The 15639-nt window shown below is 37.7% G+C and overlaps 1 protein-coding gene across 1 annotated transcript in view; it reads right to left on the bottom strand.

Annotated features, from left to right (window-relative positions):
• Window positions 1-291: 291 nt before the first annotated feature.
• The window catches only part of LOC101170596 (GDNF family receptor alpha-2), a 50275-nt gene continuing 34927 nt past the window's right edge, over window positions 292-15639 (bottom strand). Inside the window, exons 5-8 of the mRNA XM_004072656.5 lie at window positions 11886-11998; window positions 10905-11045; window positions 7057-7175; window positions 292-1304 (exon numbers count right to left, since the gene is read on the bottom strand). Coding sequence (XP_004072704.1) covers window positions 1179-1304; window positions 7057-7175; window positions 10905-11045; window positions 11886-11998 — 499 coding nt within the window. The 3' untranslated portion in view covers window positions 292-1178. The remainder of the gene's footprint in view (window positions 1305-7056; window positions 7176-10904; window positions 11046-11885; window positions 11999-15639) is intronic.

Here is a 15639-nt window from a genome sequence, read left to right as displayed (position 1 = left end):
TGAGAAATTGATCCACATATCTCTTGAAGTGATGAAGGTTGCAGACCCCTGAGCTATCCCTTAGTTTGACCTCTAGTGACCATGATTTTTCTGAACCCCCTATCCCTAAATTCTACTTGTAGCAAAACTCAAATTTTGGAAAAATAAGACTAAAAAAGTAGTTTTGGTTCAATGCAACTTCAGCAGAGCTTTACTGTCAAACCTAACGACAACACGTGTCACAGAATTAACAGCAAATCATAATGCAAAGTGAAAAGTGCTAAACACATGTGACACTCACAGACAAAAATATGGCTTTCGAAGACAGAACTTGTTTAATTTTATTAGTTTATACATATTTTGTGTTTAAGCTTTAATAGATGACTATAAATGCAGATAATGACGGCCTTCCATTACTTAGCATATATTTATGTCCTTTCCAGGTACTGGATACAGGTGAGCTAAATCAAAGCAAATTGTTGTTTTTAGATATTTATACGGAAATATATGAAGGCAAAGTTATACACATATTCAGGTGGCTGTGAGAACACCCACGGTCAACGACAAACATCTCAAAATGACCATATAACCATTAAATGTTAACATCTCTGGCCTTCTTCAAAGGTGTACTGTCAGACTGAATATGATCACAGGTACTACAGTATACCAACATTTAAAACACTGAGGAGGCTTTACAGTTTAGAGTTTACACAGTTGTTGAAAAGACATTTAATCATCCACTGAATTATGTGGTTTATCCCTCCAAGAGAAGAGTAAGCCATGACCCCAACCAAAGCAACAAAAACCTCCTTTCTGTATGTTGTTTCTTTTTATTTTGGCTGGAGCTCTTTACCATTTTATTTACTGTTTCTCCTTACGTCTGCTTATCGCAACTCTTCCTTCTATAGTGAGAAAAGTCTAGTGGCTTTGAACATCTCCCAGGTTCTTGTATGTCAGAAAAGGCATTGCTCACAAGCTGTCCTCTGTTAACAAAGGTCTTTTTGGTGATGATCAACAGTGTCACAGCTGCAGAACTGCAATAATTTCCACTACTTTCAGTCTTGTTTTCCTCCTTCACAAAAGGTTTTTTAATGTCACCAGATGCACATCCTTCCTAATATCAGTCTCAGAAATGACATCTTCTGCTTTGGGATCAGTTCGTGGGTGGATGACCTCTTTTTTTTCTCCTCCTGGCACTTCTACAAGGCATGCTGGGCCAGGATCAGAGCCAGAGCCAGGCTTGGAAGCCGAGCCCAGATGCTGGCACAGAGACAAGGAGAGTGATTCTCTACTACGTCTAGGCCACCACCTCTTGGTTCAGGATACTGCGAAGAAAGCAGGACACAGAGGGAGAGAGACATGTAAAGGTTAGACATGACTCAGACACTCACACTGTTTTTCTATCCTGGCATTTGATAAGGAAAACGTGGAGATGAGACAGCGGCGGGTCAGGGCTGAAAAAAGATGAACAGAAAAGACAAAGCAAGGTGGTCAGAGTGGGGAAGCTGTGTATACATGTCAGACCTTCTCTGATTAAACACATTTTTGACATATTGGGTATAGTTAAAGTCCAGCGCGGTGTGTTCTATGTTCTTAAACAAGTTGGCAATGAAATAAAGCTTCCTTTGAGCATGTTCTTTTCTTTTTCTTAAATGCTTTTAATGTCTGCCAAGAAGTCTCTCAACAGTTTTTAAAGCTTAAACATTACCGACTTTATTTACAAGAAAAACATGCTGCTTAGCCAAACGCGTCTTACAGAGGCAAGCAGCAGCTGAGGACTTCTTCTCAATATTTCATAAGCCATGTCTTACATCTAATAGAGGCAGAACCAAACACATATAAAAAAACATTGTCTTTGCAGCATGTAATCAAAAAAATGCTTTTTTGAATCAAAAGGAAAAATGATTTCATGTGCAGTGTGAAAACTGAAAATGCACTTTATCGCACAGTTAGGGATGAATTGGATTCAGTGTACATATTAAATTTTATGGCCTCCAGAGTTCTGCTATTATATCCCCACTACAACGCCCTTCATTATGGGCTTCTGCATGAAATCGTCCACATTCTCAGTACTTTTTTTTTTCTTTTCAATTTTCTGAGATTCTTGTAACAACAAGCATAACCATTTGCCTTCAAGTTAAAGAAGTCCTGCTCACTTTGCAGACAATTTTAGTCCAGCACAGCAATACAGAAGCACATCACAAGGAACATGAAACATTTTCTCCCCACCCCACCCGCCCTGCTTCCACCCCTCCTCCCCCTCCTCCTCCACCCTTACTTCATCTTCACCAAAGCAACCTCTGCAGAGATTGCACTGGTCCATTTTCCTGTACACTGAAAAAAAAAAATACCAACCCAGACGTTATCTACAGCACCAGTGCCTCATCATTCATAAATCCGATCCATTATCTTTCACCAAAACAAGGTAACACATAAATGAGATAGTAAATAATGAACCAAGAAAATAGTGCTGCCTTACATACATAAGGCAGTGACATTTTTGCTTCTTTAAGAGCAGAACAAACAGAATAGAAGATAGAAAGAAGCTGCTGTTATCCCATTACCTGGCTTTGTGCATTTCAAAATGAAAAGATTGAACTGACAGTTGCCCAAAAAACAACAATAGAAAATAAATAAATGGGGGGAGGGGGAGTTCAGGGGCAGCGATGAGTAGCTTGACAATGCACCAAGCACATCCGCAACTAAAAGCCAATTAATTAGCAAGGGCAGTGATGTGTGGCAGCAGCCTGTTGACACGAGTCCAGATCTCTGACTGCAGCCAGTCTCCACACAGGCTCGCGAGAGCGTGCACACGCACTTGCACGGAAGACTGGAACACAAACACAGGCAAACATCACGGCAGAGCTCAAACATGTATGCGTTTCCTCTCAATGGAAAGATTCAAACACATATTTAAAGAGCTCGGATCATATCAGACTTGCAACAGAACCAACTCGTTGTATTCACATCAATTTTTTTTATCAATCAGCGCTGTCAGATTTACACTGTAACACGCCTGCATGTCCCCAAGCAAGTTATTGAACGCCCATGAGTTATGTAGGCTCTATTAATAGTCGATTCTGTTCATTACAGCTGAAGATCAACAGTGACAGAGTTACATGAGAACATGAACATCTGTTTCCTGCTGCTCATAGGGCTGCTGTAGAGTGGCTTTACATTAAACTACTGATATGACTAAAAGTAATAACAATAAAGGGGAGAATTAATAGAACATTTTCATGTGAGAACATCAAAATTCAAATCAATATAATAATTTTGAAACTATCTGTAACAAGCAGGGACAATTAAACTTATAAGCCTCATGGATTTTGTGGTTCAGATGATCAGAAAGTGCACCAATATATTTTTGAAGTTTCTGCATTACATGGTCATAAATTTAATTCCTTTTTATATCTTGTTAAGAATTGCCATTAGATTTTGAACAGAAAAGCTTTTTTGACAATACAGTCAAAGAAAGCTGAGGCTTAAAAAAATCAAAATACTTAAAGTGTAATCAATCAATTACTGTATATGACAATATCTATTAATCTAGTTATTACTATTATTAGGAGCCCCGTGTTGCAGCTTTTCAGGCAAAATAGAATGTAAATTAAAAAAGTATTTATTTTTTTTGCATTGTGCTGAATATTTAATAAAATTTGGTTGTGAATTCAAATCAAATCAATGTAGCAGTTGTGTTCGCATGTTTTGCTGAATCTCAAAAGTAGGAAAAAGGACAAAAAACCTGTAATCTTGCAGAAGTTGGAAAAGTTGAAGAAGAGGAGTTTATGTCAGAAATAATCAATAGCTTTGACAGCCACTGCTATTTTATAGGCTACGATGTTTGCCTTAGAAATTTCATTTTATGCCATACAGGTCATGTTATTAGCTTGGAAATGTATTATTAAAGAAGTGTTGCTTTAACATAAAATCCAACTGAATGTAAAAAAACGAACAACATGAATGCAGTGAACAAATACATGACAGTATCTGCTGTTAGAGTCGAGGATGCAGAAGACAGGGTACGGTGGAAGGAAGCTGATTCGCTCTGACGATCCCTGAAGGGAAAAGCTGAAGGAAGAGAAATCTAATCCTAATCAAAGGTCCTACAGATAGAAGCCAAGAGACCAACATCTGCGTTAAGGTGGAGTGTGCATATGTATAATTGTTTTATTCATTTTTTGAACAGGTGCACTACTCGTGATGTGCTGACACAAACCTGAGCAGGGCAAACTGATCAGTCTGATTTTACAAAGAATTTTATTAGGAACAACTATTTCAAAATGAGTTGAATACCTATAACCCTTAAAAAAAAGAGCAAAATTAATTTTGAGGCAAAAACATGTAATATGATGACATAATGGAGCAATTCATGAAGGATATGATCATAAATTTCAGTTGCTCTTCTTGGACGAATAAACAGCTTTTCTTAATATAATTATTTCTCACTGATAATCTGTTGCTGAATGTTAATTCTGTTCTGCTTAATTCTGGTCCCTTCAATTATTCAGTTCCATCCTCATAAAAAGTTGCAAGAACTATTTAATGTGATCAATAAAAGATTTGAAAATTTTCAGTGATAAGCTACTCAGTATTATCAGTGTAATGAAGACTTAAGGTTAGCAGTTTGATCAGAAGGCAAATGGTTCTTCTTTGCAGTATTTTGCTAATGTAAAATTACAGGTGTTAAAATTTTTAAGAAAGGGTCGATTTTGATTTGTACAGTTTTCAAAAAAGAATTAAGGAAATTAAAGATGTGGAATGAAAAAAGATGAACCAATTATTTGGCTCAAAATAAACTCATTTTTAGGTTGCATAATCATTTACTTTAATATTTAGTGATTAAGTCTAAACCAGCTCAATTAAACTAGAGGAACAAAATAAAATTGATATTGTTGCATTCATTTGTAGATTGTGTCAAAGTCTTTGGAAATAAAAGCAGAAACCTGGGATAAAGGTGTCAGGGATACGATGAACCAAATCAGATCAGCATTTTATTATGTTATTACCAAAATGATGGTGTTCGTGTTGGCTGAGGAAAGTAAACACTGTCCTGCGGGTAGCTGGGAGGTGGAGCATCCATGCAGAGCAAAGATCAATATCACATAATCTGAACGCGTTCTTAGAAGTCCTAAAAGACCAAAGCTTCAGCCCACATTTACGCACTGAGCATACTAAAGCGCACAACAACCAAGAGTGACATTTTGAGTAATTATGCATCTAAATGAGCTGAAAATTTTGTCAAGCATGTAAAAGAAAAGGAGCTACACGACTGACACGAACAGTTTCTGGTCAGAGATTGCTCCATTTGTGCATCCATCACACACCTTGTATTTTCTGTTACTCATATCATTTGTTGCCATGTGTACAAACAACCAGTGTGCCACTGTGGGGCCCACACCGGTCGCTGTGAGATTTACAACTTTGGACAGTTAATCTTTTGCCAAGAGGACTCATGCTATAACAGCACTCCTCCAATTTATCTGCCTTGGAAGTTTGACAAGTTTTAATTGCCAGCATAGTTGTCGGAAAACACGGGGCGGCCCAAAATGTCCCTACCAGCTCCCTCTCTAATTATAAAATTCCTGCTTGAGTAATCACACGTCTTATTGTTTCCTAATTACCATTTTTACAATAAATTAAACACTATGCTGCAGTGAGACAGGCACTGAGCAGTGCATCAATTCTGACAGATACACACAGGACAGGCAGCGAGCGCCATCCATTCTCTCCCTGCTTTTCTTCTGCAGATATCTGTCTGCGCTGCCTTTCCCAAACATGAACACTGTTATTGTTGTCAGTGCCGCTTGTTCATTAATTCTCCACTTTGCCACATTTTTAAGGTTTTAATTTGCTGTCTTCCAGACAATGAGGGTTGAAGCGTAAAGCAAGCTCTTCAACGCCTTGGGTGAAGTGTGACCATTTAATGACTGTGATGTGATATGCCTTAATAGGAGCCATTTATTGAACAAACACATTTCCATTCATAAACAAAAGCAGCCTGGATTTGGATCAGTCGAAGTCGTCACAAAAAAGACACGGACGAAAACTGAAAGTTGCACAAGGACAGTTTTACACTTCTTTTTTTTAAATCAGCCAAGCCGGGTGACTGGTCTCCTGCAAAGGTGAAAAACATCATTAGTCATATCCTTGAGGGCTGCAATGCATAACTGAAGTACATCTGTTAAGCACAACAATATTTCACTATGGGAACTAATCAAATTTGACAGCAAGATGAAAAAAAAGAAGATCTCTTGGTCCACAGTGCATGCTGAAATGCTTCTTTTCTGTTCAGGAGAAAGGGAGTCTCCAACAGGGCATGCGACAATGACATCTTCACGTTTATCTGATATAACATGAAGTGTATTTTTCTTAAAAACATAAAATAAAATCTGTGCATTTGTGAACAAAGCAAAAAGCTATGTTTTTCTGCTCCAGACAGTAAACCAAGTTTTATTAGGGCTTGCTGCAGTCTTTAGAGTAGAAGGCATCCAGCAGAGAACAAGCCCCTGGGCTAGTATTTTAGAAGCTCTAATCCAGATTAAACCCCCCACCTTCTATTTATTTTACTCTTCCATTGTCTGAGATAGAAATGTTATATTTTCACCATATGTCATCATCTAGGATGCAGCATAAACTTTCTTATCACAAAGTGTCTATTTTGATGTGCCAATTGCTTTAACAAGCGTGGAGATTGAATGTGATGTGACTTGCGCCTCATGCTGAGCTTTCGGATTTCACAAGAGTACAAAATCCCCCTTTCATGGAGACGAACCAAAAGAGTGATGCACTATTTATGTGTTGTTGTTTTCTTTTTTCTTTTTTTTTGTTTATCTTTTCGTGATAAGTCCATTTTAATAAATTTATGTAAAGAAGCTGCCTGAAGATGCAGAAATATGGGGCTATATATATATAAATATGCTGCATCAAAGGCATCTGTCTGGTTTCTAAACACAGGAATGGCTCGTGTATGATATAACAAACTTCAAGCTTGACAGCATCAATTTGACAACCCATTTGACTCAGAAATTACTAGTACAAACAAATCACCTAAAATCACACAAGCAAAAACGTTACCTTTGGGATAATGACAGACCACTCCTCCGATGTTTTTGACATTGATGACGGGGTTGGAACCGTCACATTTTTTATTTGCGAGTTGTACATTCCATAACCAAAGGCCTGGATGGAGTATCCTGTTGGCACAAAGAATATAGCCGAGCCTGTTAGGTTGATATTTCAGACAAATCATGCATTTTATGGTATAAGAATCAAATTTGGCATGGATGTGCCTAAGAATACCCCTTTTCAGAAAAGCACTTTAGCCAGGAGAAAAATCCATAATGGCGGCCATATATAAAAGTGGTAGCCAAACACTCAGCAAGCCCATAAAGAAACCGACTAAAAGACATTCAGCAGAGAGAAAGTCTGACTCTAAACCAGACTGAAGCAATCTCAGAGACTAGTTTGTGCGATCTGTCTAAAGTAAAGGCCGCTAGGTGCATTGCTATTTTATAAAATACCACATAGCCTATACGTCATGTCAAATATTGTAAAAAGCTTTTCTCTCAGGAGGACTGCAGTTGTCAGATATAACATGCGAAAGTGAAAACCAACCATATTTTGCCTTAAACTATTATTTTTCTTTTGCATGTTTATCCAGACAATTTTGGAAATATTTTTATTTATTTGAAGAACATTCTGCAAAGTACAAGCTTTGCATAGATTTGGACCTTTTGTTATAGGTCTAAGCCTGTTGGACAAACACTTTATGTTGCAACAGTCTTCATAAACTGTGAGAAGCTGACTGAATAGTAACATTATGTGCATACTTGAGAGGATAAGCCCTAATTTGCTTTGCAGCATGAAATCTCTTAAAAGAAACAATCAATCAGTTCAAACGAAGGACAGCTGTCTGTGAATTTGTGTGAGTGGTCTTGTGTCTGTGCCTGCAGAAAGACTGCACGGATGCGGGTAATTTTGGGAGTGTATGTGCAAGTCTGCAAAAATGTGATAAATCCCTGTTCAGTCAGCTTTTGAGCTAGATATGGTAAAAGAGGGGCTGAGCACCTTGTCACTGCTCATCCGTTTAAAACATGAGGCTTGTTTCTCTTTGTTCAGCCAGAGAGAAGGCTGGGCATGTAATTGCTTGGCAACCACCTCCATTATAAGGTCACTGTGCAGAGATGACTCTGAATAGATTTATATGACTGATCAAATTCAAAACATTCCCAAACAAAGGAGAAATGGCCTTTTCCCACCACAATACCACACAGAAACCAGATTGTTGAAGAATGCACATGCATAATCCAGTGACCACAAAGGCCCAGTACTCCCAACGCATGCACTTATAGATTTGTCTGTTGCATTCTAAACCCACCCGTACAGCAGTGTCTAGAGGGCACGAAAACTTTTTTTTTGTTTTAAATTCTGATGGACAATGAAAAAGTTTCAGACAACTGTCTATCAGAAAGAAAAAGCACAGAAAATCCCTCACTAAAATCCTGAAACCTGGAGTGAAGAACTGCTGAGATGGGATGTTACGCATCTGCTTGTCAGGAATTGGTTAAAGCTAGAAATCCCCCTACAGATATTTCAAGATGAAAGGATAAAGTCATAAATCAAGCTTAGCTGGCCGGAGGTCCCAACCCTGGAATATTTCACTGCACTCAAATGTTCCACGGAGTGATTAAGCTCGTTGCCAATAGTAGTTCAATGTTTTAATGACTTCTAACAAGTTTCCCTTTCACCCTGAGGCTCTGGAGGCAACGTCTTGCATGCACTGAGACATGCAGATGAAGAAAGACTACAAGAAAACGATGAGAAAGGAAGAGGAAACTGATATCAGGCTATCTGTCTTTTATTTCATTAATCTTTTTTATCTGGAATACTTCTTACTGGCCTTCTATAATATTTTGGTCAGTTATTTCTTTGACTCTTTCGAAAGTATTTCCACCTTTTTCTGCCAGCCTTGACATTAACATTTGTCAGGTGTTAAAACGGCTCTGGGCAAATAAAAGCTTAAGTCAATTTACAGGAGTCTTTTAACCCTTGTGCTATCCTAGGCACTTCGACATTGGGAGTGGGGTCATCTAGACCCACTAGACAGAGCGCTGAACCTTTTTTCTTCAATAATTTGTGATCTTCACTGGTGTCCATGGATTACATGAAATCTTTCCACCTTTATCCACCTTTGTCATGGTAGGCAGAACACGTCAATGTAAGGGTGGGGTCATCTAAGATAGCACAAGGGTTAAAAAGCTTAACTCAGATGGAGCACATACAGAGTTTTGCAATGTTTTTTAAAGAATTTAGATGATCTCCAAATTAAAATACCAAAAATGTTTTTTTTTTACCTTGTTGCATCACAACAACAGAAACAGGCAGAACGTGAAGGACACAGACACTGGTTAAAAAAAAAGAAAAAAACTAGAAAGGAAATAAAGTACTAAATACAAAAGTAATTTTGTATAAATGTAATACATACATATATATATTTTAAAACAACAATTACTTTATGATGTTTTTTCTGACTAAGTGGCCAACCGCCTGGATCTCCATTTTTGTTCCTTACTCTCAAAACTAAATCTGCAGCTGTGATGCATTCAGGTGCAACACTAATTTTGTAAATTATTTTTTGTATTGAGATAAATAAATATTTTGTGAATGATCAAAAGCTATTAGTTTTAGATTCTCCAGGGAGACTATCACTAGTTTATTTTTAGGCTACTGTAATAAAAACATAGTAATTGGAAGTATTTGAGGGATAGAAAAACTTAAATGAAGATGTTTCAGGAGCAAAAAATGCATTGTTGCTCACAAGTATTTTACAGGATAAATTAAATATTTGGTTTACTCAATGTTTAGCCATTTATATTTTATTTATCAACCATTAGTGAACATATATTTTGTCAAATTAATAACATTGGACATCTTTATGTCAACTTGTTTTATTATTATTATTTTTTAATAAAATGTATAGTTTTAATATCTTGTAGTTTAAGGAGAACAAGCACTACCCTTTCAAATAAGTTAGTGTATTTACGTACCCCCTCCTCCCTGGAGGGAGAGAAAGTTTATCGTCTGTTCCCCTTGACTGCAGAGAAGAGATGCAGCATTTTGTGTTATTTTTCAAGACGCCTCCTCAGCTCCCAGCCTCATCCTTCATCCTGCACACTCAGCTAAAACGGTAACCCAGCAATCTATTGAAATGGTCTGAAAGCATTATCTACACAATGGAACATGCGGAAGGCAACGGTGTCTTGTGGGGATGATGACACTGCTCCCCATGCCATAACAAGGAAGGAGTTTAGTATATTTGACTGAAAAGGTAAAGAAAAATTTAATATTGAAAATAAATCTTTGTGAGGCTGCGCTGTGTGAGTTGTGCATCCGTTGTACAATTGATGTGTGTTTAAGTGTCGCTTCCGTTTTGATTTCATTTTCGCTTGTCTCCTCCTTTTCATAAAATTCTTTTCCTGTAAAAGGATAAGCCCTGAAAGATTAAACGCGAAAATGACATGCAAATAGTGTTTTTTTTTCTCATTTAGGTACAGCCACATCCTACTCGCAGAAAGGATGGAAAGTGATAAAATAATAACCTGGTTCAGAAAAGCTAGGAATGTGTGGTTCCATTTTACATTCATTTGAATACCTGTGGAGGAGATCCATCAAAACATTAGCAGGTACATTTTCTTCATGATTTTAAATATTCTTTTTATTTTTTTGCTTAATTAAATCTAAACAAGTTGCAAAGAAATGCATTTTTCTTGTCAAATGAAAACCACACGGACTTAAAATCAGACGCAAACCGAGAGAGCACCACTAGATTGAAGTCCAGCATTACTGCCCTGCTTTTGTTCTCATTAATATTACAAAGCTTTATTAATTTCAGAACATTTTCTCATGTATGAAAAACTGCTCACTTAGGCATGTGTTATTGGTGAAGTGGCGCAGGAAGTTCAGACACTCCTCCTCTTGGTTTCCGCTGCCTTTGCAGGTGCACCACGGCGAGATGGTCCAGTTGGTGGAGCTGCTGTCAACATAGTTGGGAGTCATTTCTGTCCCTGTAAGCAGAATCCCACATAAATACATACATATGCACATTAGGACTAACAGGTATAGGTCACTAATGGACTACATTTGTCACAAATAGTATGTAAAATGGACGGCACAATGCCAGACAGAGGAATGACTTCACACTATCTGAGTTTACTTCGATGAGATGTAAAGAGGCCATTATGTTCTAAATGTTTTGTAAGAGTTTTATTGCTGTAAGTGTGTGTCATATTTGAACACAGCACTGCATAACCCAAACATCAATTTTTTGCAGTTTGTGTCAGTGTTAGTGCTTTTAGCAATAATTGTGAGTAATAAACTATTTTTTTGTTATTTCTAGCATCTAGAAACATCATTATGCATGTTGCAATAAAACTCAAACATTTGAGTAATCGTTATCAACTATATAAGCACATTAATAAAAACAACAATGGTAAAAACATATAGAACTCCCAGCATCCCACATCTTTGTTTCTCTACCAGGTGCTTCAGGCTAGAATTGGGACATATGCATGAATCAGTCAGTGCACATTTATTAAGACCAAACAGATGGCTGTGAAGTGATTTAATTAAGTAAACACTCTCCGTGCCTCTATTCCCTAATTTACTTCTGGTACTCAGCTGATGTCCGGTGTTCTCGTGGAGATATCAACTCCCAAAGGGGGGGAAAAAAGCCTTATTCTTCTGCATGGACCTGGCTTTAAAAGCAGTCTAAACTGCGGCCTCATTGTCTCCTCTGCTGCTGTCATCATGTATTTACATTTTTTTAATGCAGTGTTATCTTAATGGTTTATCTCAGGGTGAATCCATAAGACCCCTCCCAGTGTCATTCACAACGCCGTACTGACCGATGAGCCTCACAAAAGAGGCCAAGCAGGCTTGGTGATTGTCTTTATTGGGACAGGTGCCCATGGTATGTGGAGTCTTCCCGCAGTTATTCATGTAGTCAGCCAGTCTGTACCTATGGACACAGAAAAGGAGCAGAGGAGGGCTTACTAGTAAGCTCATGGCAGATAAACAAACACACACTAAAACCTTCTAAGGAGAGTTTTTACAGTAAAGCTCTGGTGATTGTAAACTTCATCAGACCTAAAACAGGTGCTTTGAGTAGCAACAAGGACTCACTTATGAATCACATCCTAATCTGCTCACAAATATGAGGGAATATGGCGCTCATGTTTTTGGAAAGAGACATCTTAACTGTCTTCCAAGGATCCCTTAAAAAATGGTAAGAAAACCCTTTTGAAATCAGATAAATAGTGTGTTTGTATTTACAATGGGGAGGTTTAACCCTGTAGAAGGCCCTTAGGGTGGTATTGCTAAACCACTGAAGCAAGTTCAGTGGGGAAAATGTGAAAGAAATTGCTGTATCTGTGCTGCTCATGTCAAGGCTACCATCTACCTGTTCACCATTCCTGAGAAGAGTTTTCAGCATTAATCCCAGTGGGGCATTATGTACCACGGACGACTTAATTGTAATTGTTAAAGAACAGAAACATGCACTGGCAAAATTATCTGTAATTATTTAACAATTTATGCAATTTATATAATTGTATAAAGAAGCAAGTTATCTAGAGGTCAAAGCAGCAAGCTCTAAGTAAGAAAATCTGCTGTTGAGGAATTTCAGTGAATGAACTTCATGGCAGGATTTTAATTAATTACCTCATTAAAATTGGCTCTATTCAATTCAGTTCATAAACTTTAAGGTTTAAATTTAATATATGAAGAGAGTGGGTTTAAGAAAAGAGGAACTGAAACATGGAAATTGCTAAAAATGTCCACGTTTAATATTTACACAGCTAAATTTATACAACAACCATACTACAATTACAAATGCTAATAACTTTTTTTTTTTAGTAAAAGTTAACGCATATAAGCCACAACTTTTGCTACAAAAGGCAAAGGCTTTAAACATATTGGCTAAAGTTAAATAGACAAAAGACTCAAACATCTTGCATGCTCCCATAAACTTGATGTTCGTTTTTTTTTCACATTATTTTGTTTCGTTTGTCGTAACAAAACTCAATTTTTGTGTCAAACTATTAAATAACTAGTGATTGAGGATTTGCATCCTTAACTAATGCAGTTATTTAATAGTTAAATAATGTGTAATTAAGCATTAATTAACATTACTAAATGGTACCTTATTATAAAGTGTTCACTTGGTGAACACCCTAACCCATTTGGAGAATAAGCACAATTATAGACAAATGTTTGGCTTTACAGGCTTTCATTCTTTAATTACACAACCATTCACTTAAGGTGAATAAGGAGGACTGAAATGTCAGTCACTGTCTTTACTTTCTATGCTGTTGATCACAGCAGAAGTGCAGCCAGAGTGGTGTGATGGGCTTGGACCCCCAGCAGCAAACCTCCACCAGCTTGCTGCATGATATTAGATCCAGTTCATTTCTTCAACTCCATTCACACTCCATACACATCTCCTAAGAGGCTCTAGACACGACACAATGCTAACAACCAGTGTAAATATTGCTTTGGCAAAGCGGATATCTGCTTGCTCTGCTGTGACTAATGCAGATGTGCATTCACTGCAAATGCTGCACAGACGCCCATACACTCAAAAACCACTCTTAAACAGACATGCGCTGGTTGTGTATCCTCTTTATTAGAAGCTTTTTTTTTTTTTGGAGAATGAAAAAGGCACTTGTACCTACATTTAAGCAACATATGATTGAAGAAGACTCAGCAAGCAGGAAGGCAGAGAACAACTCTGTTGTGCCTAAACAAAACAATCCTTTGAAGCCCATTTTTCCATTCCTTATGAGAAAATGGTCTTTTGCTTTTGTTCTGATACAGAATGTGAATGTCAGATTACTGCTGGAATGGAGTAGACCATAGACGATTAAAGAAACTGAACAAGTTTCTTTTTAGCAGTGAGGCTCTTTCAGACAATGACAGCTTAAAAACAGTAATTTAAAGTTTAGAGAGGTTCCTGAGTGTTCAGACAATGGTGTTCCAACACCAGGATGCGGCACATTTCATGGCTTCCACGGACTTTCCATTATATCTCGCCAGAGCGCCTCTTGCTGCTGAAATTACAGGCTGTCTAGCTCAACAGAGTTTTATGGTGATTTCAGCCACTCAGCCCCCGGGGAAGTGGCAGAGGAGCCCCCACAGAGGTAGACTTCTTTCAACAAACCTGACACTTTAAACACAGTCAGTCTGGTGAACTCTGAGTGCCTGTCCATCCAGTTTGGCAATAATAGAAAACTAATGGCTTTCTATATGGATTGTTATTTCTATCACTTGATGCCCATGACAAATAATGTGACTTATATCAGATGAGTGTCAGCCTTGGAAAGCATTCCCTCGTAAATGAGGAGAGGCAGGAAGAGAAACAGTTATTGGACTCCAGTTAAAATCACTTCAGTGAGGGTGATTTCTGGTTTAGATGCTTCCCCTCCATGCTCTTGCTACACTTCAGCTCTTCTGCAGATGTTAATTTTTGTTTGATATGGAACCGTGGTCACTGACTCTTACCACTCCCACTTAGGATTGAGCCTAAAGAGGTTTTACGCGCCATAATCTCTCTTATCTACAGCATGCATAACAATGATCGTGAAAACAATGGCTTCCAACTCAAATGTGGTTTCCGTCCATGAAGCAAATGGGAACAACAAAAGACGTTTTTTTAAGCTGTCTCTCCTCTTTCTCCTTCCATCTCCTCTCCATTTGTCAATCTTTTGTTTCCGATCGGAAAGAGCACAGATGGATGTGTGAGAAACAGCAAGAGGATGGAAACTCTGTATTTCCATTATGGAATGTATGGACATCTTGACAGCAGTGTCACTATGAAGGAAGTTTTTCTGTTTTTAGGAGAAAATTTAGCAAATATAAAACTTCTTTCTAAACTGACAACTGAATACATTTTTGTATGCTACAGGCTATATTAACAGTTTTGGGTAACTTTTGAGTGGAATGGAGACGTAAAAAATGAAAAAGCACCAATTGGCTTTTGGAATCACACTTACTGTATTTTTTGGAGTATAACTCCTGTTTTTTTGTTTTTTTTTTCTTGATGGTTTGGCCAGGGGTGCAACTTATACTCAGAAGCGGCCTATATCTGATTTTTTAAAACATAAATAGGCTAATGTAATTGCTATTTTCCACTAACAATTGGTTGCCTTTTAGCGGTTATTTCCCACTAACAACCACTAGAGGGCCCTGTAGGTGTTTGTATCAGTATTTGCTACTGACAGCAATGCAGAAGAAAAAACACCATCAAAACCGTCAAACACTTCAAGCCCAGGAGAAGATCGTTCTCCTCCTGGGCTTTATGATATTTTTCTTATTTGCATCATGGCAATTTTATTTTTAGGTTTTAAATTTTCTTTCCTCGAACTAATGCAGAAACACAGAATTACCGCTGAAAGCACCATTATTCAGATGCAGCTCCTGCACTGCAAAAAAGGTCCCATTAAAAAAAAGATTGAAAGATCTCATGAACCAAGATATTGATGGTTTAGTAGAGCTCTTCCAAACACAAAAAACCTGATCTCTCAACATCATCTGTGTCTTTCATGCATTATAAATAAGAAATACAGTTAGTGCCTCCATGTAGCAATGAGGCTAAAAGCTGGA

This window comes from Oryzias latipes, chromosome 9, assembly GCF_053564925.1.
Source record: "Oryzias latipes strain Hd-rR chromosome 9, Olatipes_Hd-rR_3.1".
In the NCBI taxonomy this organism is placed as follows: Eukaryota; Metazoa; Chordata; class Actinopteri; order Beloniformes; family Adrianichthyidae; genus Oryzias; species Oryzias latipes.
Note: the sequence above shows the minus strand (reverse complement) of the source record. Positions and strands in the feature narration are given on the sequence as shown.